The sequence below is a fragment of the Dendrobates tinctorius genome, unplaced genomic scaffold, assembly GCF_039654945.1.
Source record: "Dendrobates tinctorius isolate UK_male_01 unplaced genomic scaffold, ASM3965494v1 ptg000159l, whole genome shotgun sequence".
Taxonomy (NCBI): Eukaryota; Metazoa; Chordata; class Amphibia; order Anura; family Dendrobatidae; genus Dendrobates; species Dendrobates tinctorius.
This window is the reverse complement of record NW_027361826.1, coordinates 12,571,371-12,595,089: the sequence shown is the minus strand read 5'-3', so window position 1 is coordinate 12,595,089 and position 23,719 is coordinate 12,571,371. Positions and strand designations below refer to the sequence as shown.

Sequence of the window (23,719 nt, the reverse complement as noted above, 5' to 3'; positions counted from 1 at the left end):
TGGTGTAACTTTTGGGTATTTTCTGCCATATAGACCTCTCAAAGTGACTTCAAATGTGAGGTGGTCCCTAAAAAATATGGTTTTGTAAATTTTGTTGTAAAAATGAGAAATCGCTGGTCAACTTTTAACCCTTATAACTTTCTAGCAAAAAAAAAAAAAAATTTTGTTTCCAAAATTGTGCTGATGTATAGTAGACATGTGGGAAACGTTATTTATTAACTATTTTGTGTCACATAACTCTGGTTTAACAGAATAAAAATTCAAAATTTGAAAATTGCAAAATTTTCACAATTTTCACCAAATTTGCTATTTTCACAAATAAACGCAAAAATTATCGACCTAAATTTACCACTATCATGAAGCCCAATATGTCACGAAAAAACATTCTCAGAATCGCTAGGATCCGTTGAAGCGTTCCTGAGTTATTACATCATAAAGGGACAGTGGTTAGAATTGCAAAAAAATGGCCTGGTCATTAAGGTCAAAATAGGTTGGGTCATGAAGGGGTTAAAAGACAGCTCATCAAGCTTGTTGCGAAGGACAGTGTACCATTATCATTATTTGCACAACCAGCTTTTACAGCTCTTAATGGAGAAATGGCCTGAAAACTTGGTGTTTCTCTGGAAAGAGAAAGTATTAGAAATAGGGATTTTTGTGTGTACTCACCGTAAAATCCTTTTCTCCGAGCCAATCATTGGGGGACACAGGACCATGAGTGTTATGCTGCTTGCCACTAGGAGGACACTAATTGAACACAGAAAAAGTTAAAAGAGTCCTAACCACATCCAGGGTGTGGAGGGCCTTCTCAATACGATGGACTGGTGCCGGACAGAATGAAGGCAAAACAATCTCCTCATTGAGATGAAAGGAAGACACGACTTTGTGCAGAAAAGACGGGGACATCCTCAAAACTGCCTTGTCCTGATGAAAGTTCAGGAATGGAGGGCGGCAGGACAGGACCGCCAATTCCGAAACTCGATTACTTGATGTAATTGCCACTAGGAAAACCACCTTCCAAGATAGAAAAGTTAGTGGTACGTCCTGCAGTGGTTCGAAAGGGGCTTCCTGCAAGGCTCCGAGGACCAAGTTAAGATCCCATGAGTTCAACGGCCTTTTATAGGGAGGCGCCACATGGGAAACTCCCTGAATGAATGTCCCCACCTGCAATTTGGTGGCGATTTTGCGTTGGAAGAGAACTGACAAAGCTGAAATTTGACCTTTTGAGCGAGCCAAGTGCGAAACCTGACTAATCCGGATTGCAGGAATTCCAATATGGAAGGGATGGAGAACACCAGAGGGGGAACGGCCATGGTCCTTGCACCACAAGAAAAAGATATTCCATGTACGGTGATAAATGTGGATGGGCTTCCTAGCACTAATCATGGTGATTACCTCGTGAGAGAAACTAGCTTGTGCTAAAATCCAGGATTCAATGGCCACGCCGTCAAAGACAGGGCCCCGGAGTTCTGGTGGTAAATCGGGCCCTGTGAGAGTAGATCTATGCGATCTGGAAGGCGCCAGGGAACGTTGGCGAAAAGTTGGACTAGTTCTGCGTACTATGCCCGGCGCGGCCGATCCGGCGCGACTAGGATCACTGGTACCCCTTCTGCTCTGACTTTCTTGATGACCTTTGAAAGCAAGGGAAGAGGGGGAAAATTGTATGGGAGTAGAAACCGGTTCCAAGGCAAAACTAGGGCGTCTGCTCTGATGGCGCATGGATCGAGCGGTCGGGCAATGAATCGAGGAACTATGTTACTCTTGACGCCATGAGATCCACATTCGGAGTCCCCAGAGATGGCAAATCTGCTGAAAAACTTACGGATGAAGAGACCACTCTCCTGAGGCAAAGCCCTGGCGACTGAGAAAGTCCGCCGCCCAATTCTCCACCCCCGGGATGTGGACCGCCGAGATAGATGAATGGTTGGTCTCGGCCCAATGGAGGAGGTGACTCACTTCTTGCATGGCCATCCTACTCCGGGTACCCCCCTTGACGGTTGATATATGCCATGGCCGTGGCGTTGTCGGATTGGATCCTGATGGGGTGATCTGCGAGGAGATGGTGGAAACTCTGTAGGGCTAGTCTGATCGCTCGTATCTCCAAGATTTTGATGGGGAGATGTGACTCTCGAATGGAACAATGACCCTGTGCCGTGTGGTGGCGAAAAACTGCACTCCAGCCGAGAAGACTTGCGTCGGTGGTCACTACCAACCATCGTACTGGGAGAAAGGACTTCCCTTGATTCAGGGAAGATTTCAGTGTCCACCACCTGAGGGTTTGTCTGACCCGCAGGGACAGAAGAAACCAACGGTCTAGGGAGAACGGGTTCTTGTCCCAAGTCAACAGCAGCACATGTTGTAAAGGGCAGAGATGAAACTGTGCGAATGGGACCACCTCGATCGCTGCTACCATCTTTCCGAGAATCCCCATGCTGAAACATATGGAGAAACTGGTCGGGAAAGGGTCCACGCTCTGTTGTAAGGCTTGGACCTTTTCTGGAGGGAGAATGACCAACCCGCAGGAAGTGTCCAAGATCATTCCCAAAAAGGAAACCTGCTGAGCCAGTGCTGGAGAAGACTTTTCGAAGTTTATCTTCCAACCCAGGCGAGAAAATGTATCTACCGTGATACCTACAGATTCCTCGCAGGCTGGAAGGGACGGGCCCTTAATCAGTAGGTCGTTCAGATACGGAAGTACCACCACTCCCTGAGCGTGAAGGATGGCCAAGACAGCTGCCATGACCTTGGTAAAGACTCTGGGGGGCGGTGGCGAGTCCGAAACGTAAGGCAACTAACTGGAAGTGTTCCTCGCGAATTGCAGGAACTGCTGGTGTGATGGACAAATTGGGATGTGAAAGTAAGCATCCTTGATATCGATGGATGCTAGGAATTCTCCTCTTTCCATGGAGGCAACGATTGAATGGAGATTCCATTCTGAATCGCCGTACCTTGACAAACTGTTTTAACAGCTTGAGGTCCAGTATGGGCCGCATCGTTCCGTCCTTCTTTGGAACCACAAAAAGGTTTGACTAAAAACCCTTGAACCTTTCATCTTGAGGGACCGGAATGATGACTCCGTCCCTTTGCAGCGCATGAACGGCCCGAAAGGAAAGCTGTTGTATTTGCTTTAGGAGGCGAGGACCGGAAAAAATGTGTTGGAGGGGGGGGAATAAAATTCTATTTTGTATCCAGAGGACACAAGCTCTCTGACCCACTCGTCGTGGACGACCGCGGGCCAGGTCTGACTGAATGAAAGTAGATGACCGCCTACTTTGTCGGTGTCCGATGGATAACGCATCGAGTCATTGTGTAGAGGATCTATAGGATCTGGCTCCCCTAGATCCAGATGCCCTTGGCCTGGGTTTCCAAGAGCAGTTAGGTCTGTGTGAGACCTGGGAAACTGTCTCCATGCGGGGACCGACCTGATCCAGAAGAGAAGGTTGTGGAGGACCAACTGGAATTGTTGCGAAAGGGCCGAAAATGAGGTGGCTATTGATTCCGAAACAGCCAGACGGGCCTTTGTTGGGGAAGGAATTTACTCTTCCCCCCGGTAGAGTCAGAAATGAGCTGATCCAGTTTCTCTCCAAATAGACGACCAGTATGATACGGCAGAGAAGTTAGCGATCTTTTGGAAGTGGAATCCGCCCGCCAGTCATGGAGCCATAGGGCCCTTCTAATGGAGACTGCATTTGCGGCTGCCTGTGCAGCGCAATTGGCAGCATCTAAAGAAGTGTCCACTACAAAGTCTCCAGCGTGAACTGACTGGCGAGACTGGCTGCCTCTGGAGGATGATTGCTATCCTGGATGGCAGTAACTAACACTTCTGCCCAAGTGGCCATAGGCTTAGCCACCCAAGTCGCCGCGAAAGATGGAAAGAGTGCCACTCCTGAAGCCTCAAAAATGGAGCAAGCAAGGTAGTCAATTTGACGATCAGAGGGGTTTCTGACTGAAGATCCCTCAAACGGACAGAAGCGTTTTTGAAGCAAGACACGATATAGGAGGATCCACAGAAGGGGGACTGTAACCAATCCTTCATTAGTTCTGGAGCAAAAGGGTATTTAGCTTCAATAGGCTCCTGACCTGAGAACCGTTTATGTGGCCTGTCCCTATGTCTCTGGACAATGCCCTTAAACTCTGGATGGCTGGCAAATACTCTGCGCACACGTTTAGTCTTTTTAAAAGAAACGTGTTCCGGAGCAGGAATATTCTCCTCGTCCAACCTCAGAATCTTGTTGACTGATTCTATAAGAGAATCAAGCCATTCTTGGTCATTTGGGGGATTCTGGAGTACTGACGTGTCAGACTCATATTCAGAGTCATGTTCACTGCGAGCATTAGGAGAGGGAGAGCGAGAGACAGAACTCGCAGATGCTGAAGCACGAGCATGACTGGAAGATGCGTCATGGGTCCGCTTTCTAGAGACCTGACCATCTCTTGACAGAGTACGGCCCCTGCTGGTGGACGGTTCCCCACTGTCGCCAGAGCCCTCCTCGGTCGGCAACGGCACATTCTGATTTAAAGAGGTGTCCCGGAGGGAGTCTATAGCCTTGGTCAGTGACTCCACAGACCGTGACAGGGAAACAGCCCAATCAGACTAAATTCATAGGGCCCGGTAGCAGCGGATGGCGTTTGAGCACAAGTCGGGTCGCAATCCGTGCATAACAGATTAGTTTGGGCACTGGGCAAGACAGTCTTACAAGTGGCACAAGAGGTAAAGAATGCAGTGTGCTTCTTAGTAGCCCTTTTGGCTTCTTTAGATTGAGACATAGTGCCCCCAAAAGGGTTACAGAGCCTGGACTGCAGAAGATGTGAATGTGCAGAGAAGGGGTTAAGCTTTCTTCCTAAGGCAGATGCAGCTTACCCACGGTCCTGATGCTGTGTCCCCAGGAGGAATATCGGTGGCCCTGCAGCATCGCCAGGTGCAGTCAGTCAGTGTGCGCCCCCCCACAGCCGTCACAGAGCAGGCCCAGGTAAAAAAACATGGCCCCCGAGGCTAACAGGGAGCTTCTCGTTCAGAGCGAGAGGCGCCAAGGACGTGGGCGGCGCCATGCAAATTGCGGCCTAGTCCGGCCGAAAAGCCGGGGACTAAATTTCCGGGCCTGCCAGTGCTGAGCACCGGTTGAAAGGAAAAACGGGGGACCACGACCGATGTACCGCCGCTGACCCTAGGTCAGTGCTTCCCCCAGGGACCAGGACCCGGCCCCGTACCTCCAATCAGGTGCTCACGCAGGCCGTGCTGTCTGGGACGGCGGCGGCCCTCATCCTCCCGGGCGATGCAGCAGAGCTGGAGTTCTTAAAGGGGTATACCTCAATCCATTCACCCTATAGGCAGGGGGACGGAGAGGCCATGGGGCTAATTCAGGCCATCAGAAGTGCTCCTCAGTGGTCTTCTTCGTGTACTTGCCCTTTTATCCGTGCGGGGAGACCGGGACCGTGAAGGAACCGTCGCCCTGAAGAATCAGGCATGCCCCAGTCATCGCAGGAGAGAGTACGGGGAGGTATACTCCACGTTCTTGCCTGTTGTTGGTTCGGGGGAGAGCGGACCCTTGAAAGAAATCCGTCGCCCCCTTCACTCCATTAATTAAAAAATAAAAATTTACAGAAAAAGATTCAAAAAATTGAAATTAAAAACGATGGGGTCTGAAGCCAGACCCAAGTGCCTCCTACAGACACTAAGCAAGAACTTGCGAAATCTCAGCCAGCGAGAGGGTGTATACTGCAGAGGAGGAGTTAACTTTTTCTGTGTTCACTTAGTGTCCTCCTAGTGGCAAGCAGTATGACACCCATGATCCTGTGTCCCCCAATGAGGCGTAGGAGAAAATTAGTGATTGAAGAAGCCCTTAACCAAAAGTATGATCTCACAAAAGAACAGGTTCTTGCTATTGTAACTGATAATGCTTCAAACATAAGTACTATTAAACTGATGAATGAGAAAAATGAAGGTGAAAAGCAGCTAGAAGAACATTTCACATTCAGTACGTTGGAGATGGAAGGTCACAGTCCTGTTCCCATAATGGAGGAGCAAACAGATAATACTACAGAAGAACAGCAAATGATTCTTTACAGTTAAGTGATCTTGTTGAAGCTGCTTCACACCTCTTTCCTATTCATCACATGTGCTGTGTTTGTGCACACACTACAGCTGGCAATAAGAGAGTCTGCAAGAGGGACATGCTGGAATTCTGATTAGCAAAGTGAGGAAATTGGCTATTACTGCCAGAACCCCTAAAATTGATTCCATTTTGGAGACGTGCTGGAAAAGGGGCAATTTTGGTTCAAGCCACTTGGTGGGACAGCACCTATTTAATGATTGAGCGATTTCTTGAGCTGAAACCCTTCCTTGTAGATATGGCCAACCCTCAGGTAACACTACATGAATGTCAATGGACACAGGTGGCTGAATTGAAGGAATTGCTTCATCACCCATTAACAGTGACTAAAAAGTTACAAACTGAGGATTTAACTCCTAGCATTTTTATAAAGGAGTGGAAGAACTTGTTGTTTTGCATGTTCCAAAGAGGTTTCATCGCAGATGGTATTGCTGCTTTACTGAAATGGCGAGAGACACCGCTATTGGAAAATAAAATTCTTCTGGCAGCTGTTTATGTGGACCCGAGCAATCTTATATTGCAGAATGATCAACAGCTTACTAAAGGAAAAGAAGCTCTGATTGAGGTAGCAGGATGATTGGGCTACAGGACGGCCAAGAGCAAGAGGACTCGGGTCCTGCCAGTGCTGCTGCCGTTTCTTCATGCTCATCAGATGAGGAGTTTGATTTAGAAAATTATTTGGACGACATGGAGCAGGCAATGCGTTGCCGCGGGGGGGGGGGGGTTGGGGATTCCACTCTCATAGAAAACAGTGTCCATATTTCAGCAACATTTTTCTCTTGCTCTCAAAGTAGAAGAGTTCAATCGTTCATCAAAACTGACTGAACGAGGCAATTCCTCTACAACCTGAAATTGTTAGAGATGTTGCCCATGTGGTTACTGCTTTGTCACCAAAATATATTTTATGTTCTATCTAAATGACTTGATTATTGCATCATAACAATAATTAAAAGCCTGATGTTACCATTTTACTAGAGTAAATTTATCACTTAAACATGAATCATGTATAAGGAAATCGGAGTCATGGAAACTGAGGAATCGGAGGTTTACCGACTCCACAGCCCTGTTGCCAACACCAAGGCCGAACATCTGCTTATACATATTGTACTACCACCAGTATTGGCATATTTGACCATTGTATATAGTGTTTTGTTTATTGAGAATCTTTCCAGGTCCCATTGAAGCGGAGGAAGGCCCGAAATGGTTGTCATCCATTATGTGTTCTAAGAACTCTCCTGCATCCATGTTTTAACTTTATGAAACACCAAGGTTACTTACCGGTAACCTTTCATCCAGAACCCATGACAGCACACCTGAGAGCGGAATCCATCCTGCAAGGACAGGAAACCTACTGAAATAAAAGGGTGTTCTGTTCTCTTGCCCTCGTAGGAGTTGGGTTATGGACCATAAACGGACCTCTGGAATAATTACATACATAACCAATACCAAATCACCCAATCTATAGTGCACACCTACATGGTGAAAAGGGGGGGGGGGGGGACATATGGATTCCATCATGGGTCCTGGAAAACAGCTAAAAGTAAGTAACCTTGGTGTTTTCCCTTCACCTGACAACACACTTGATATTTTTGGAGAATTTAAAACACCTTAGGCAGGGACCAACGCTTGCAACATCATTCAGTCTGTAGTGCCTAAAGAAGGTAGATGATGACCAGGTAGCAGCCTTACAAATCTGATCAATTGATACCTCCTGCTTTTCCTGCCCAGGAGGTTGCCACTGCTCTGGTGGCGTGAGCCTTGATGCCTTCAGGAACCGGAGCACCACTCAGTGTGAGACAAACTAATGATGTTCCTGAGGGAGGTAGGGGTTAACACATACAAAGGTGAGGCTGCACAGTACATGGTGGGGCAGAAGAGCAGTTGGGGGAGCACATAGAATATCCCATCAAAAGGCTGCTAGTAGTGGAGGTGAGGAAGGGGGCTGCTGGACCCTGTATATCCAGGGAGATGCAATGGATAATTAGCTGCTCTCCCTGAACATAAATTGCAGTCCCACAACTTTCATTCCAATGTGAAAGGGGGCAACACAGGTGCTATGTCCTACTCAACACAGCAGACACATGATGCTGCCTCCCAGGTGGTATCTGGGCTCCTCGTAGGGTATGTTTCCATGGTCAGTAAACGCTGCAGATAGGACGCTGCGTACAGCCGCAGCATCCAACCCGGAGTGGCCAGATGTTGCAGCATAGTGGAGGGGATTTTATGAAATACCATCTCCACTACGCACACAGGGCCCCCTCCGGCTTCCCTGTATAACTGGAGAAGCGGCACGTCTTTCTAGACCGCAGCATGTCTATTTATCTTGTGAAGACGCTCAGTTACCGCAAGATAAATATCACCGTCCTATGTAAAGTGGGCAGCGCTTTGGACGGAGCAGACATGTGCTGCGTCCAAAGCGCTGCCAATACTGACCGTGGAAACATACACTTAGAAGCTACTTGCCTATTATCTACAGCAGAAGGGTGTTGTAGTCCCTGCTTTCTTCCTCCTGTTCTTACCGCTCTGCCTCCTGCACAGGTTTCACCAGCTCCGCAAGCCAGGAACTGAGCAACCCCACATCCACCAATGAGAAGACGGAGGCAGGGCTACATTTGGAATGACGATTCTGAGATCAGAATCATAGATCAGTCCATCTCCGGCACTCTGGCTGTGTCAGCGGTACGCACATGAACACTCAGGGAGCAGGATGTGGCGCGCAGGCCGCAGTTTGCCCATGCCTGCTCTAGAGGAAGCCCTGAAAATTCTACAAGTTTTTTTTTCCATGTTCTGCCATAAATCCTTGTTATTGGTTTTCTACTTTTTAACAAGGTGAAGACTAACCTTGGAGAAAACCCTTTCTGACTCCGTACTGCCCTCTTAATTACCACGCTTCTAGATGAAAGCCCTTCACTTGAGATTGGCATACTGGACCCTGGGCGAGTAGGCCTGGGATCTCCAACAGGATCCATGCATCTGACACTGACTTACCAGGGAAAACCATGTTCTTTTAGGCCAGAATGGAGCAACCAGAACTACCCACGCCTGATCCTCCCCACAACCATTGAAATCATCACTATTGTAGGGAAGGCATAGGCAATCCTGAAGTTCCAGGGGATCTGAAGGGTATGTATCTCATGTTTTTTTCCTGGGTTTAGTGAAGTCTTTCATCTTGTTGTGCTGTTTGTTGGCAAATAGATCTATATCCGGCTGCCCCCATGCGAGTACTTTGTGCTGAAAGATCTGGGAGTTCAAAGTCTTTTCCCCCCTCTTTTAGCTTTTTGCGGCTCAGAAGTCTGCCTTGGTATTCTTTACTTCCCTTATACCAAGTCCTGTAAGGGACAAAAGACATTGTTCTGCCAGCTGTAAGAGTCTGCTTGCTGCCATCATTAGAGGGTGGGAACTTGTTCCCCCTTTGGTGGTTGATATATGCAAAAGTCACCCGGTTGCCCGACACGACGACCCCGAAGGGAAAAATGCCTCTTAAAGATCTTTCCATGGCCCGTAACTCTTTCAGGTTCGATGCATGGTTTCATAGAGATAACCAGGTCCCCTGAACTGTGTGATTTCTCAAGTGTGCACTCCAACCTGAGTTACTCACATCTGTTGAGAGTATGTCATCTATTGGCCTTACCCATTTAACCCCTGATGTCAAATTTTCTCTGTCTGCTGAATCTGACAAAAGTAATAAAAAAAAATCTATGAAAATGAACAGATGAAAGTCAGACATTGCTTTTCAACCATGCTTCCACAGAATTTTAAAAAAAATAAAACTCATTAAATAGGCCTGGACAGAAATGATGGTACCCTTACCTTAATATTTTGTTGCACAACCTTTTGAGGCAATCTCTGCAATCAAACGATTCCTGTAACCGTCAATGAGACTTCTGCACCTCTCGACAGGTATTTTGGCCCACTCCTCAAGAGCAAACTGCTCCAGTTGTCTCGTGTTTGAAGGTTGCCCCGAGCCCCAGAAAATAAAGCCTCCTCCATGTTTCACAGTAGGGACAGAGCTCTTTTCTTGATATGCTTATGTTTTCCATCTGTGAACATAGAGCTAATGTGCCTTGCCAAAAAGTTCCATTTTTGTCTCATCTGTGACGTGACGTCACTGAGTCTGTGAGCGCTGCTTCCCATTCATTCCCCAGTAGTTTACAGTCCGAGCGGTCGCATTAGCACCGCTCCAACTGTAAACTTATTAACCCCCAGAGATGGATTTACGGCGTTGGAATTGACTGAGCGCCGGACAGGTATGCTATATTGGTTTGTTTTTTTTATTATTTTTTTTACAGGTGATCAATGGCTTCAAGATGGAATTAGCAGTCTAATAAAGATGTGAAAAATGTGTTGTATAATTTCATTAAAAGACTTTATTCTTAACTAGATGAAGGCCCGATGCCATTGCATCGGGAGGGTGGTAATGTCACGATGGGGGCAGGCTTTGCAGCGTTGAGAATCCCCCCCCCCCCCATGTGCTCACCCACCTATCCACTCTCTCTTTCCCCATGTGCTAACTTCTCCCATCTGTGCTCTCTTCTTTGACCTGTCTACCCATGTGCTATCCCCCCTTGTCTGCTCTCTCCTTCCTGTGCCGTGTTCTCCCCTCGTGCTGTCCCGTTTGAGCTGTCTCCCCCCAGTGCTCTGTCTCTCTTACCCCTGTGTCTAACCGTGTACAGAACATACCACAGCTCCTTGGGCAGGGGAGGAAGCAAAAGACAATACTGACATTACAGCAGGAGATCACAGAGGATACATTTTGTGAGGTAAAATATTGTTTAAAAACAGTCAGTGAAATATTTTACCTCACAAAATGAATCTCTGTGATCCCCTGCTGCAATGTCAGTATTGTCTTTTGCTTCCTCCCCTGCCCAGGAGATGTGGTATGCTTCGTACACGGTCAGACACAGACAATTTTTAAAATGAACTTTCGTTCGTGGGAAAACACCTTTAGGCTGTGTGCCCACGATGCGATTTTTAAGCGTTTTTGCCGCGATTTTCGGCGCAAAAATGTTTAAAAATCGTGTACAGAACTGACCCCATGCATTCCTATGGCATTCCGCACATGCTGTGCTAATGCTGTGCTTTTTTCCGCGACAGAATCGCATTGCGGAAAAAAAATCGCAGCATGCTCGTTCTTTTGTGCGGAATCGCAAAGAATTGCCGCGATTCCGCACCCATAGGAATGCATGAGAATCGCTTGCTTCCCGCATTGGGCTATGCCCACCATGTGCGAATTTAAGCGTCTCATGTGCGGTTGGTACCCATGGTGTGGAGAGGAGACTGTCCTCCAGGCCCTGGGTACCATACCCCTGTAAAAAAAAAAAAAAAGAATAAAAAATAAAAAAAATAAAAATCGGGGTATATTTACCTTCCGACGTCCCGCGCTGCCTTCCCGGCCTCAGCGTTCCCTGTAATGCCTTGCGGCAAGGTCCTGTGATGACGTGGTCTCATGAGATCGCTATAGCAACGCGAGACCAACGTCATCACTGGTCTCGCAAGGCATCGCTGGGAACGGGAGCGTCACTGAGACAGCGCGGGACGTCGGAAGGTAAATATACCCCGATTTTTTATTTTTTTATCATTTTTAACATTCTATCTTTTACTATGTTTGACAAGTGTGACCAACCTGTCAATCACTTTCCAAGCGATGCTTCAAGTCGCTTGGAAAGTGCTTGAATATCGCACGCGAAAATCGCGAACATAATCGTGGTGAAATTGCGCGGGAAAAACCGTGCGATTTCTGGGAAGGAGTCCGGTTTTCATTGTCCGGATTAAATCGCTACGTGGGCACATAGCCTTAATGTGACCGGCTTCCTCTGCCTGTAGACACGTTGTGCATCTGCAGCTGGGATCAGCCGAATGATTCACTGCATGTGCGCGGAATTTGCAACGGTGTTCAGCTGGTGGTACCACGCAAGAGGCTGTGTGTGAGTGCGCGAGTGTGTGTGTGGTGCGTACGGCGTATAGTGTGTGTGTTGCGACAGTGTTCCGCTAGTGGTACCGTGCATTAGGTTGGTATCAGCAGCAGTTTCCATATTGAGACACCCATCACATGGGTGTCCCAATATGGCGGTAGGTGAACTTCCTCCGCTTGGAATTCTGGGATACGGTGACATTTGGGCAGAGCAGGAAATGAAAACATTACAAGGCAATTATATAAATAGATGTGTGTTTAATTAACCCTTTACTTACTATAGGATTAGTAATGGATAGGTGTCTTAGTGACACCTCTCCATTACTAAGCTGGGCTTAATGTCACCTTACAATAGCAAGGTGACATTAACCCCTTATTACCCTGTATATGTGGCAAGTGGGGTTAGTGGGAAAAACCCGACAAAGCTCCAGAATAGGCGCATTTAATAGATGCGCCTTTTCTGGGCAGATGCAGGCTGCTGTTTTTAGACTGGGGGGGCCTATATTAATGGCCCCTTACCAGACTGAATAGCAGCCCGCGCCTGTATAGTTTTGCCGGGTTAGTTACAAAAATAAGGGGGACCCCACGTCGGTTTGTTTTCATTCATTCTTCCCTACTCAAGCTGTTGCCAGCAGAGCAGGGAAGAATGACAGCCAAGTTCAGAACCACATGCAGGGGAACAGCACTTACTGTAGCGCTACTTGCCCAGCGGCCGTCCATGTGGTACTGATGTGCCACACGGATGGTATCTCCAGTACCGTTTTTTTCCGGTACAGGAAATATCTGGACGTGTGAAAGAGGCCTTAGCAAGGATGGTTTCAAAAAATGGGGGGACCCCCATGCAGTTTTTTACTTTTTTTTTTTTTTTTTTGAACAGTTAAAAGAAAACTCGAGGGGACACCTCTATTCTTGATAACCAGCCTTGCTAATGCTGAGGGTTGCATCCCCCATCTGTGAGTTTTGACTGACTTCTTATCAAAAATAGGGGGGAACCAACGCAGTTTTTTTTTTGTTATTTATTTACAGCACAGGAGCTGCTGATGAATACGCCCATCATCCGCCACTAGTAACCGGAGGTAAAATTTATACCTCCGATCACAGCTGAGCGCTCACGCTGACTTTTGACATCGTGGGAACCGTGGTGGCTCTGACCGGTGGGGATGGTTTCACCGCCGATCAGAAGCGGTGTTTGCCACATTGTCATGCATATAACAGCGTGTCAAACACTGTATTGTCGTGCCCCCCCATTCAAGTGAATGGGGTTCGGGTCCGCTCTGCTGGATGACAGGCTGCATGGACGCATCATGCATCCTTCCATCTAGATTAGGGGTCTCAAACTCACGGCCCACGCGCCAACGGTGGCCCTCGGGACAATAGTTTGCGTCCCTCACCTCAGCCGGGATCACACATGTGAGAAACACGGCCGAGTCTCGCATGTGAAATCCCAGTCACAAGTAGTACCGCTATGACAACGTGAGAGCATTCTCTACAAAACTTATGTTATGGAAAGCCCAGATTCCTCAGACAAACCTTTGCCATTTCCCATCATGCAAGGCACTCATGGAAGCAGGCACACCATTCAGTGGTGAGGAGTATATGGATGTCATTTTGAAGCTACAGATTTGCAGACTTCAAGACACACAGAGACACATTTCAAATTTTTGCGGACCCCTTCTCCTTTGATGTGCAAGATGCCCCTCCTGTGCTTCAAATAGAGCTCATTGACCTGCAGTGCAACTCTGAACTCAATGCCAAGTTCAGAGAGGTGAGTGGAAAAGCAGACAAGCTCGGGCAATTTTTGAGAGAATTGCCCCCCAGCTTCCCTGAGCTTTCCCGAACTGTTCAAGAGGACCATGTGTCTTTTTGGGAGCACATACTTGTGCGAAAAGCTCTTCTCTACTTTGAATTTCAATAAGCCCAAGTACAGGTCCAGACTTACTGATGAGCATCTTCAAGCCCTACTGAGGGTCTCAACTGCTTCCTCCTTTAAGGCTGTGTGCCCACGCTAGCGTTTTTAAACGCTCAGGAAAAGGATCCCCTTCCCAGAAATCGCGCGTCTTTTTCCGCGCGTTTTTTGACGCGTTTTTGATGCGTTTTTTGACACGTGATTTCTGGGATCATTGGGGATGGCTAAAAACGCTCAGCTATGCGGAAATTAATGAGCATGCTGCGTTTTTAGCCGCTAAGCGATTCCTGAGCGGTTAAAAATGCATGCATTGGCACAAAAAGCCAAAAACGCATGCTAATTAATTTGATGCATCTTTTAAGCGTTTCTGCAGCGTCTGATCCGGCTCAAACGCTGCGGAAACGCTTAAAAAAACGCATCGTGGGCACACAGCCTAAGTGAAATGTGGCTCGGCTGTGTGAGAGTAAGCACTGCCAGATCTCTAGCAGCAAGAAGTAGGCAGAAGAAGCCATGTTCAAAACAGTTTATGTTCAATGTTTCATTCATGTTCAGAAAGTTAAATGTTAAACAACTGTTAATACAGACATCTGAATAATAATAATTACACTTCTCTAGTCAGCAACTATATGTGGTTTCTTCAGTCTTCTATATCTGCTGTATTATCATTTTCATTTTATTTATTTATTACTGATCGATTTGTTTTTTTCTTACGATTTTGTTAATTTATTTTTATTTTTTAACACAAAATAAGATGAAAAAAAGACATTTGAGAACATTGGAATGTTTTTGTAAGAGCTTTTCTTGTGGAAAGCCTGATGCGGCCCAGCCTCACCCAGATTCTACCTCCAGCGGCCCCCGGGTAAATTGAGTTTGAGACCCCTGATCTAGATGTAGCCGAGCTAACTGTGAGTGAGGTCGCCTTCTGCTGTCCTTGACTTTTCTGCAGAAAATACGCTGCAAAAAAAATTCAACCTGCGCATTTGCAGCATTTTTTCACCATCCATTCAAGTCAATGGGTGAAATACGCTGCAAAAACACTGAAAGCGACATGCTCTATGTCAAAAAAAAAAGCTGCAAAGCACAAAATCCTGATAACAAAAAAAAAAAAAACAACAATGTGTGTTGCATGAGATTTTTGATATCTCAGGCTTTGCTGGTACTGTAAAAAAACAGCTGAAAATTAGCATAAAAAAGCAAAGACACTTATTATGAACTTACCCTTACACATCAGTTTGTGTTATAAAATCCTGATGACAGATTCTCTTTGAATAGGTTGCTGATTACCGCCTGTTTCTCTCCAGCTAGATGAAGATATTTGGACATAAAAAAAGCCCTCCAATTGTTTATTTTATTGCCTAAACCTTTGCAAGTGTAGTAATATACTTCCCGTCATCCTGCGTGTTGCGTTCCAACCCTCTTCCGAGTGACACAATGGCAATTCACACTCTCCGGATATTACACTGCCCTCTGTATAACTGGAACGTGACTTTTACATTTACCGGCGGATCTTGACGGCTGGCCATCTGTTGTATCCGTTTTTTTGCGGATCCGCCAAATTTTTTTCCTCCGCCGACATGCCTGGACGGAGCCTGCAATGTTTTTTTTGCTGCAGGATCCGCATTTTACATTGCGCATGCCCAGAGAAAGGAAGTCAGCCGGGAATTTAACCCTGAAATCCTTTCTGGCAGACGAAAAAAATTCTCTCTCTCGGATCTGGTGGCATCCGTTCACATCAGTTAGGCCTGTTTCACACTTTCGTTTTTGAAAAATCCGCTGGTTTTTGAAGAAAAACGGATCCGCCATTTTCTTTTGCGGATCCGTTTTTTTCCCCATTGAGTTGCATTACCGGCGGATCTTGACGGATGGCCATCCGTTGGATAATAATAATAATAATAATAATAATAAATTTTATTTTTATAGCGCCGACATATTCCGCAGCACTTTACATTTCAGAGGGGATTTGTACAGACAATAGACATTACAGCATAACAATAATCACATACAGTAGATTATAACAAATACCAAGAGGAGTGAGGGCCCTGCTCGCAAGCTTACAGTCTATGAGGAAAGAGGTAGACACGAAAGGTGGGTGGTAACAGTTGCTCTGATTGTATGGACCAGCCATAATGTTAAGTGTTTAACAGTACAGACACAGAGGGCTAATGGATGCATAAAGCATGTGGGAACATGATGCTGGGAACCTGGTTATGGTAAAACTTTTGGCTCTGCCACACAGGGATAGGTTAGGTTAATGTGTTGAGGCGATAGGCCAGTCTGAATAAATGCGTTTTCAGGACACGCTTAAAATTGTGGGGATTGGGGACTAATCGTATTGACCTGGGAAGTGCATTCCAAAGAATTGGCGCGGCACGTGTAAAGTCTTGGAGACGGGAGTGGGAGGTTCTGACTATTGAGGATACTAACCTCAGGTCATCAGCAGAACGGAGGGTGCGGGTAGGGTGGTATACTGAAACAAGGGAGGAGATGTAGGGTGGTGCTGAGCCATGGAAGGCTTTGTGGGTGAGGGTAATAAGTTTATACTGAATTTTGGAGTGGATGGGTAGCCAGTGTAATGACTGGCACAAGGTAGAGGCATCGGTGTAACGATTGGTGAGGAATATGATCCTGGCTGCAGCATTCAAGACAGATTGGAGAGGGGAGAGTTTTGTAAGAGGGAGACCGATTAGAAGAGAGTTACAATAGTCGAGACGAGAATGAATAAGAGAAACAGTAAGAGTTTTTGCAGAGTCAAAAGTAAGAAAAGGTCGAATTCTAGAAATGTTTTTGAGGTGCAGATGACAAGAGCGAGCCAGTGATCGAATGTGGGGGGCAAAGGAAAGCTCGGAATCAAGTATGACCCCAAGACAGCGGGCATGTTGCTGGGGAGTAATAGTGGAACCACAGACGGAAATGGCAATGTCGGGTGTAGGTACATTAGTAGCGGGAGGAAACACAAGGAGTTCAGTCTTTGACAGGTTCAGTTTCAGATATAGTGAGGACATGATATTAGACACAGCGTTTAGACAATCGCCGGTGTTTTCTAGAAAGGCTGGCGTGATGTCAGGAGAAGAAGCGTTAATTGGGTGTCATCAGCATAGAGATGGTACTGGAAACCAAATCTACTGATTGTTTGACCAATAGGGGCAGTGTACAAGGAGAAGAGGAGGGGGCCTAGAACCGATCCTTGAGGAACCCCAACAGTAAGGGGAAGGTGAGAGGAGGAGGAACCGGCAAAAGAAACAGTAAAGGAGCGGTCGGAGAGATAGGAGGAGAACCAGGAGAGAACGGTGTCCTTGAGGCCAATGGAATGGAGCATAGTGAGGAGGAGCTGACCTTGGATCCGTTTTTTAGCGGATCTACCAAATTTTTTGCGTCCACCGATATGCCTGGACGGACCCTGCAACTTTTTTATTGCTGCAGGATCCGCATTTTACAGTGCGCATGCGTAGAGAAAGGAAGTCAGCCGGGAATTTAACCCTGAAATCCTTTCTGGCGGACGAAAAAATTTTCTCTCTCTCTCTCATTCCCGGGCAGCGGTTCCTTTAAAATTCTTCATTCGGCGGATCCGTCAAAAAAACGGATCCGGTGGCATCCGTTCACATCAGTTAGGAACGGATCCGCTTTCCGCCTTTTTGGCGGATTTTGACTGACACAAAAAACTGAAGTGTGAAACAGGCCTTAGTATTTTAACACGCTGTTTCGAAAACATCATGAGAATGCTTCCTAATACGACTGTTTGCATTACAGAGTGCTAAATAGGTGCAATACAGTCATGGCCAAAAGTTTAGCGAATGACACAAATATTAATTTTTACAAAGCCAACTGCTTCATTTTTTCTAATGGCAATTTGCATATACTCCAGAATGTTATAAAGAGTGATCAGCTTAACAGCAATTACTTGCAAAGTCAATATTTGCCTAGAAAATGAACTTTATCCCCCAAAACACATTTCAACATCATTGCAGCCCTGCCTTAAAAGGACCAGCTAACATCGTTTCAGTGATTGCTCCATTAACACAGGTGTGGGTGTTGATGAGGACAGGGCTGGAGATCAATCTGTCATGATTAAGTAAGAATGACACCACTGGACACTTTAAAAGGAGGCTGGTGCTTGGCATCATTGTTTCGCTTCTGTTAACCATGGTTATCTCTAAAGAAACACGTGCAGTCATCATTGCACTGCACAAAAATGGCCTAACAGGGAAGAGTATCGCAGCTAGAAAGATTGCACCTCAGTCAACAATCTATCGCATCATCAAGAACTTCAAGGAGAGAGGTTCACTTGTTGCCAAAAAGGCTCCAGGGCGCCCAAGATAGCCAAGCAAGCGCCAGGACCGTCTCTTAAAAGTGTTTCAGCTGCGGGATCGGGCTACCAGCAGTGCAGAGCTTGCTCAGGAATGGCAGCAGGCAGGTGTGAGTGCATCTGCACGCGATGTGAGGCGGAGACTCTTGGAGCAAGGCCTGGTCTCAAGGAGGGCAGCAAAGAAGCCACTTCTCCAGAAAAAACATCATGGACAGACAGATATTCTGCAAGAGGTACAGGGAAACCGGAGAGAATAGAGTCTAGGCTAATTTAGCAAAAAATATCAAAATTTTTATTAGTCATAAAAAAATGACATGACATATCAGTATGTGCAGAAAAAACACTGAACACAATATAAAGGCGAGCAGACAGTATAAGAAGGGGTACTTATATAATTAAAAGTGACCTTGGAAGCATGACGGGTAATTACACACTAGCAATGCACTTTGGTTGATTTATTGATCTCAGTCGCTCTGCCTTATATACCTTTTACAAGCAATGGATCTTTAGTCCCTTTACATACCACGGTGTTCGGTGCCCCGCCATATTATTCTAAGTGCTATTGGATTTGTCTACTTACGACATTGATTATAATTGGAGGAACTCCGATACCTGTGGTGTAGCATCATGCTTACTATATTTGGGACTATTTTGTCCATCAAGATTACCATGATCAGCGGCAGTATTCATATATCTGCGTTATCTCACATGTGCTAAGCGTGATTCCAGGACTTCTATGCCACGTTCTAGGGTTTTGAGGTCACTTTTAATTATATAAGTACCCCTTCTTATACTGTCTGCTCGCCTTTATATTGTGTTCAGTGTTTTTTCTGTACATACTGATATGTCATGTCATTTTTTATGACTAATAAAAATTTTGATATTTTTTGCTAAATTAGCCTAGACTCTATTCTCTCCGGTTTTCCTATGATCTAATGAGTTGTTGCCGCTATGCAATCTCCTTCTTAGTAATGTGGTAACTATGCCATCTACAATTAATTAAATTATGGTTTGGAGATTTGTTTTATTAAGAGGTACAGGGAGTGGACTGCTGAGGACTGGGGTAAAGTCATTTTCTCTGATGAATCCCCTTTTCGATTGTTTGGGACATCTGGAAAACGGCTTATTCGGAGAAGACCAGGTGAGCGCTACCACCAGTCTTGTCTCATGCCAACTGTCAAGCATCCTGAAACCATTCATGTGTGGGGTTGCTTCTCAGCCAAGGGAATGGGCTCTCACTCAGTCTTGCCTAAAAACACAGCCATGAATAAAGAATGGTACCAGAATGTCCTCCAAGAGCAACTTCTCCCAACCGTCCAAGAGCAGTTTGGCGATCAACAATGCCTTTTTCAACATGATGGAGCACCTTGCCATAAAGCAAAGGTGATAACTAAATGGCTCAGGGAACAAAACATAGAGATTTTGGGACCATGGCCTGGAAACTCCCCAGATCTTAATCCCATTGAGAACTTGTGGTCAATCATCAAGAGACGGGTGGACAAACAAAAACCTTCAAATTCAGACAAAATAAAAGCATTATTTTGCAAGAATGGACTGCTATCAGTCAGGATTTGATCCAGAAGTTGATTGAGAGCATGCCAGGGAGAATTGCTGAGGTCCTGAAGAAGAAGGGTCAACACTGCAAATATTGACTTGCTGCATTAACTCATTCTAACTGTGAATATAACCTTTTGCTACTCATAATATGATTGCAATTATATTTCTGTATGTGATAAAAACATCTGACAAACACACATAAAAACCAGAGGCCAGCAGATCATGTGAAAATATCATATTTGTGTCATTCTCTAAACTTTTGGCCATGACTGTACACCCTGGAGAGCTCTGACTGTTAGGCTAAGTGCACACGTTGCAGAAAATTTCTGCTCAAAAACCTGAATCCCTTCCCAGAAACCGCACCTATTTTTCCGCGGCGGTTTTTGCGCGGTTTTGATGCGTTTTTTCCGCAGCGGTTTCAAACCGCATGGAAGAAGCCAAAACCGAGGAAAAGTCCGCAAAATTAATGAGCATGCTGCGTTTTTTACCGCAATGCGTTTTTTTCGCGGTAAAAAACGCATCAATGTGCACAAAAAGTGCAAAATGCATAGAAATGACTGGGAAGCTTATTTTTAGCGGTTTTAAAGTGAAAACCGCAGTAAAAACCGCTAAAAAAAACGATGTGTGTGAACACAGCCTTAAGGTACTGTCACACATAGCGATGTACCAGCGATCCCGACCAGCGATATGACGTGGTCAGGATCGCTGGTACATCGCTAAGTGGTCGCTAGTGAGCTGCCACACAGGCAGATCTCACCAGCGACGCTGGGGTCGGGGGTCGCTACTTACCTGTCACACTGGGCGATCCTGATGTCCTCCCGCCCGGCTCCACAGGGAGCGCCGCAGGAAGCTGACTACGAGAAGTGGTCCAGGACGTTCTCGCGCGATCAGCGATAACCAGCGGGGGAGCGGGTTGTAGGTAAGTATCACACACAGCGATATCACTAGCAATATCGCTATAACGTCACAAGTTATAGCGATATTGCTAGCGATATCGCTTAGTGTGACAGTACCTTTATACATGGATTTTGTCATAATTTACAGTAAGTTTCCGTGGCATAAATTGAGGCTTCTGGTGAATATTTGGAAAAGCCGTCAATTTTGAAACCATCTATTCATCTCTAGTTTGTAGACGGACCTAAAACAAGCCCTAACCGACCGTGGACCCCACAAACCATCTGCTCAGGGAGGAGCGGACCCATGGATGGTTCGGGTTCAACACAACTTTAGTCTAAAGTCTGGTACCAGAACTCTAGCCAAACCCCATAGAAGTCAATGGGGGCCCAAACGCTCTCAACACTAAAACGTCCGGAAAAAGTCCAAGTTTGGAGTTCAGCACCGAACCCTGAGGGTGAGTGCACACGCTGCGGATTTGCAGGTAAAACTGCAGGTAAAGTGACCAGCGGTTTTCCCCTGGACAATGGAACAGGTGGCAAACCGCAACAGAATCCACAGAAAGAATTGACATGCTGCGGATTTTAAACCGTGGAAAAATCCGCAGCATGTGCACTGCGGATTTGAAATCACATTGGCTAACATTGTACTGTACACTGCGGATCCGTAGCGGTTTTGGTCCTGCGGTGTACAGTACCATTAAAATCAATGAAAACCACAGTACAGACAGTGCGGATTTTTCCGTGCAGATTTGCTGTGGTTTCAAAACCGCAGCATGTCAATTCTTTGACAGGTGTCAAACCGCAGGCTAAACTGCAGAAAAACTGCAGATAAAATCCGCAGGACAATCCGCAGCGTGTCCACACACCCTTAGGCTGTGTGCACACGCTGCGGATAAGGTGCGGATTCATCCGCGCGGATTTTGTAAAATCCGCAGGTCAAAATACCTGCGGTTTTACCTGCAGATTGCTCTGCGGTTTTGCCCTGCGGTTTTTCATCTCCTCAATAGAGGAGATGACAAACCGCAGGAGAATCCGCAGAAAGAATTGACATGTCAATTCTTTCTGCGGATTGAAAACCGCAGATAATCCGCACAGAAAATTCCGCACCGTCTGCACTGCGGTTTTTGATTCCCATAGGGAATCATGGTACTGTACACCAGCGGCCAAATCCGCAGCGTGTGCACACAGCCTTAGGGTATGTGCACACACTGCGGATTCTGCTGCGTTTCCGCAGCGTTTTTGGCCCTGCAGAAACGCTGCAGATTCTGCTGCGTTGTACAGTACCTTTATTTCCTATGGAAATAAAAAAAAGCTGTGCACATGCTGCGTTTTTTTCCGCGCGGTTTTGCTGCGGTTTACAATCTGCAGCATGTCAATTGTTTGGTGCAGAAACGCTGCGGTTTTACACCTCATCCATTATGAGGTGTAAAACCGCAGGGCAAAACCGCGGAAAAAACGCAGATAATCCGCAGAAAAACCGCAGCACTTTGTCCTGCGGATTTCCTGCGGTTTTCTCTACAAAATCCGCAGAGACTAAAATCTACGTGTGCACATAGCCTTAGGCTGTGTGCACACGCTGCGGATTCCGCTGCGCTTCCGCAGCGGTTTTGGCCGCTGCGGACACGCAGCAGTTTTAGCTGCGGTGTACAGTACCATTCATTTGAATGGGGAAAAAAAAACGCTGTGCCGACGCTGCGGAAAAAAACGCGCGGATTTGAATCCGCAGAAAGAATTGCATGTCAATTCTTTCTGCGGAAACCGCTGCGGGTTCCTATCTCCACCATTGTGGAGATAGTGAATCCGCAGGACCAAACCGCAGATAATCCGCAGGTCTTTGGACCTGCGGATTATCTGCGGTTTTTGCAAAATCCGTGCGGATTAATCCGCAGCGGAATCCGCAGCGTGTGCACACAGCCTAAGTGTCCGCTACCTGCCCCAAACTTTTCAGTACGCGGTCCCATCTCTGGTCCTGTTGCATCAGATTCTATAGTGTCAGTGACTATTCCCTACACCCCAATATAGCCCACCCCCACAGACAGGCGCCATGGTCACAACCGTCTGGCTGGCCTGTACTTCTCACACACTGGCTGCCCTGAGGGGAGGGCGCACGTCACATTGCAGACACCTGCACGGGTCTGACATGTTCTACACTGGGACTCTTCATAGGGTCTGTCAGTCCAGCGCTGTAGGCTCAGCGCTCCTCTATGTGCCGGGAGAACTGACCGCCACCATTACCTTGGACTCTTCTGAGATAACGCTCTTCTCCATGTCTGAGCTGTGACTGATAGTGATGTGTCGCTCGTGAACGATCCAATACAAAGAGCCGGCTCCCTGCTGTGAACGAAATGAGCCGGCTCTGCAGGGTGAACGAGCAGTTGTTTTTTTTTCTGGCGCCTGGAAGCAGTGACTCATCTGGGGGGAGGAGCGGTCAGGAGAAGAGGAGATGTGAATAAATGCATGAGAGTTAACCCTTCAGTACCAAATATATCCTGCCAGTTCCTCCATGGCATATATAGTGTGTGACTATGTGTAAGAGGAAGGACGCAGCACATTGTTTGTCATCTTCATCATCTGCAATGACCTGTGCGTTACTCTTAGGCTGCGTGCACACACTGCGGATTAGGGTGCGGATTTAGCAAAATCCGCAGGTAAATCTGCGGGTCAAAAGACCTGCGGATTGCTCTGCGGTTTTTCATCTCGTCGATGACATGTCAATTCTTTCTGCAGTTTCAAAACCGCAGAAAAAACGCGCAGAAAAATCTGCACCGTCTGCACAGCGGTTTTGTATTCCCATAGGAAATAATGGTGCTGTACACCGCAGCAAAAACTGCTGCGGACCTGCAGCAGAATCCGCAGCGTGTGCACACACCCTTAGTCCCAAATAAAGCTCCACTTTCCTGGCCCCTCCTCCCTGGCGTATACATACAGTATATGGTGTGTGTAGGAGGAGAGGCTCCGCACATTGTTTGGTATATCATCTTCTCACAGTGTTAGGCCGGGTTCACACTGCGTTTATGGCCCTGCGATCACCGGGATCAT

At 46.6% G+C, this 23,719-nt stretch overlaps 1 protein-coding gene across 3 annotated transcripts in view; it reads right to left on the bottom strand.

Annotated features, from left to right (window-relative positions):
- The window catches only part of LOC141052323 (uncharacterized), a 136,519-nt gene extending 113,432 nt beyond the window's left edge, over positions 1 to 23,087 (bottom strand). For all 3 annotated transcript variants that reach the window (XM_073549534.1, XM_073549536.1, XM_073549535.1), the window contains exon 1: positions 22,916 to 23,087. In XM_073549534.1, the coding sequence (XP_073405635.1) occupies positions 22,916 to 22,948 (33 nt within the window). In that variant the 5' untranslated portion in view covers positions 22,949 to 23,087. The remainder of the gene's footprint in view (positions 1 to 22,915) is intronic.
- Positions 23,088 to 23,719: the final 632 nt, after the last annotated feature.